The sequence below is a fragment of the Mesoplodon mirus genome, assembly GCF_964341445.2.
Source record: "Mesoplodon mirus genome assembly, chromosome: 4".
NCBI classification, from domain to species: Eukaryota; Metazoa; Chordata; class Mammalia; order Artiodactyla; family Ziphiidae; genus Mesoplodon; species Mesoplodon mirus.
Window position 1 is genome coordinate 112377873 of NC_138979.1, and position 3017 is coordinate 112380889.

Here is a 3017-nt window from a genome sequence, read left to right on the forward strand (position 1 = left end):
GCAGCTCTGGACTATTTTCCTGATCATAGGCCATTTTTCAAGTTATGTGATCCTGGAACCAGCAGTCAAAAAATGACTTCTATATTCCCCAGCTTTATAACTGCTATGATAGTAACTCCTTTTATATACCAATTTGTTGGTAATGTTTTGGGATTTATTACTCTGTGCCATATCAAAGTCTACCCCTACAGTCCTTTCCATGATTTTGTAAGCAGCCAATGCCTTATATTACCCTTATTTTAAAAGTAACCAGAATAGTTTAGTTATCTGTAACCAAATAATGACTGACATACCAAATACCTATCATTATTGCATTCAGAGTGAAAATATTTTTGAGTGAACTCAAATTCCTCTCCAAGATTTAAAAAATAACCATTAGGAATAACCACAAAACTCTCCAAAACTTTAAAATATGAAGTTAACTACTTTCATGACAGTTTCTCATGGAATATAACAGCTTTCTTTTCCTCCCTCCACCAAATTAGGAACAAATAACTACATCTTTAAGTGTCCATAAAAATATTTAACAGCATGATTCTTTCTACTTAATGTTATTTTACTATGCATAGCCCTTTATTCAGAATCTTGAGGATCTTGCCTTAAGTCAAATAGGAAACATCAGTTACTCTTTTGCTTAATACCTTTTATGACCTCCTTTTGAAATCTGAATAAACTGAACTTCTTTTCATCTCCTAAAATACATGATTTTTCTTCCACCAAGCTCTCTAACTTCAGTTCCTGCCACTTTCACACTCACTAACTGCACTACAGCTACTCTATTTTTCTTTATGGTTTTCAAATGTACCAAGTTCTTAAGATCTTTGTGTCCTTGTATTAGTCCTCCTCTCTGCCTAGAATTTTCATTCCCTGGGTAATTGCATGGTTGTTGCTTTCAAGTCATCTGGATATGAGTTAAATACCACTCAATAAGATCTTGCATAACAACCAAAAATAAAGTAGCTACCATCTCCCAGTCAAACTCTAACATACGTTATTTTTGAGTTGTTTCAGAGCACTGTCTCTTTCAGATATTACGTTTTTTTCCTTTCAATTTAATAGTATAACCTGTCTTTTTTTTTTTTTTTTTTTTTTTTTCTTTTTGCGGTATGCGGGCCTCTCACTGTTGTGGCCTCTCCCGTTGCGGAGCACAGGCTCCGGACGCGCAGGCCCAGCGGCCATGGCTCACGGGCCCAGCCGCTCCGCGGCATATGGGATCCTCCCAGACCGGGGCACGAACCCGTATCCCCTGCATCGGCAGGCGGACTCTCAACCACTGCGCCACCAGGGAGGCCCGATAGTATAACCTGTCTTTATTCACTTGACTGTAACCCCAGGAGACCTGGAATCTTACCTGTCCCATCCATATACCTATAATAGTGCCTGAAAACTGGAAGTACTTAATAAACACATTATTTGCTAAAAGATTGATTTATTTGGTGCATTAATGAATAAATAATTTATTCCAAATGAACTTTCTCCTTTCTTGCTTTTCTTATCCTTCTATTACATTCAGCAAACCATGTGCTGCCTCAATAGCCTCCTCATGGAAGCTTTCACTTCCTGGTTGCGAAGGGTAGAAATTACAGGGTTCATCAAAGGAAAGATTACAGTGTGAAAGAGAGAAACCACTTTGTCAGCTGGGAAGGCTCTGAAGGGGTGAGTGTAGATGAAGATGGCAGGGCCAAACATGAGAAACACAATGATAATGTGTGTGGTACATGTGGAAAGAGCCTTGTTCTTCCCTTCAGAGGAGTGCCCCTTTACATGGCAGAGGATGACTGCATAGGAGGCCAGAAGCCCCAGAAAGCACAGGAGGGTGAGCAGGCCACCGTTGGAGACCATCAAGAGCTCCACCACAAAGGTGTCTGTGCAGGCCAGCTTGATGACCTGTGGCACATCACAGAAGAAGCTGTCCAGCTGGTTTGGGCCACAGAAGGGCAGGTAGAGAATAAGGGCCACTTGTACAATGGAATGAGTAAAGCCCCCAAGCCACAGAGCCAACAGCAAGGAGTAGCAGGCTCTAAGGTTCATGACAGTTGAGTAGTGTAAAGGATGACAGATGGCAATATAGCGATCAAAGGCCATCACAACAAGAAGGAACATCTCCCCTGATCCAAGGAAGTTCAGGAAAAAGAGCTGAATGATGCAATCTCTATAGGAGATCACCTTCTTCTCAGAGAGGAAGTCCACCAGCATCCTGGGAGCCACAATGAAGGAGTAGGATGCATCTAGGAAGGCCAAGTTGCCCAGAAAGAAATAGAGGGGGGCTGTGAGGCCAGGGTCTGACCTGATGGTGAGGATGATGAGGAAATTTCCAGGGAGGATAATGAGGTAGAAAATTAGGACTAGTACAAACACCAGGCGCTGAGTCTCTTGAGACTGGGTCAAACCAAGGAGGATGAATTCTGTCACCATTGTGCTGTTCTCCTTCATCATCACTCCTCAGTCTGTAGAATAACAAAGAGCAAAGAATCATCTGCTATAACCACCTTTTCATCTATTCCATAGCTCTCCTCCAAATAAAAATAATATTTTTCACATCCAACACTTTGCCAGCTGAAAACAACTTATGGCTCATAGTTCTCCTATGTTTTCAGTTAACCTTTCTACTCTTCATTTTCCTGATTCCCCAAGACACTGATCTTATAGCCACACCTGCATTCCTATTTAACCATGCACTTCTATGTAATTGTGCTCCTGTAGGACTCTTAGCTATTTTGCTTGAAGTATATTAGAAAATTCCTGATTGAAATAAAACTAATCATTATTTAGGTCGTCAGGTTGTTCTTGTTCTTGTTATTGTCAGTGGTGCACTATCTCTAATGCTTAGATTAATTGCTGGGTTTTGGTCCTCTTCTTCGTCTCCACAGAGCAGAGATTTTGCAGATGCTTCTTTTCTTCAGTTCCTGAAGAATCCCTAGTTCCTTGTTTGCAGCTATGTGCCTTGTTTTCTGAATTTGTCCTTTACTAGTTCCATCATATTGTTCTGCTTTGGTGACCTTGTGCACCCTTACTCC

The 3017-nt window shown here is 41.1% G+C and overlaps 1 protein-coding gene across 1 annotated transcript; it reads right to left on the reverse strand.

Moving 5' to 3' along the window:
- Window positions 1-1509: 1509 nt before the first annotated feature.
- LOC309802332 (olfactory receptor 4N5) lies at window positions 1510-2436 on the reverse strand (the record flags this gene model as incomplete). The annotated part of the gene is made up of 1 exon (XM_082617792.1): window positions 1510-2436. The coding sequence occupies one exon, from the start codon at window positions 2434-2436 to the stop codon at window positions 1510-1512; it is 927 nt and encodes a 308-aa protein (XP_082473918.1).
- Between the last annotated feature and the right edge of the window lie 581 nt (window positions 2437-3017).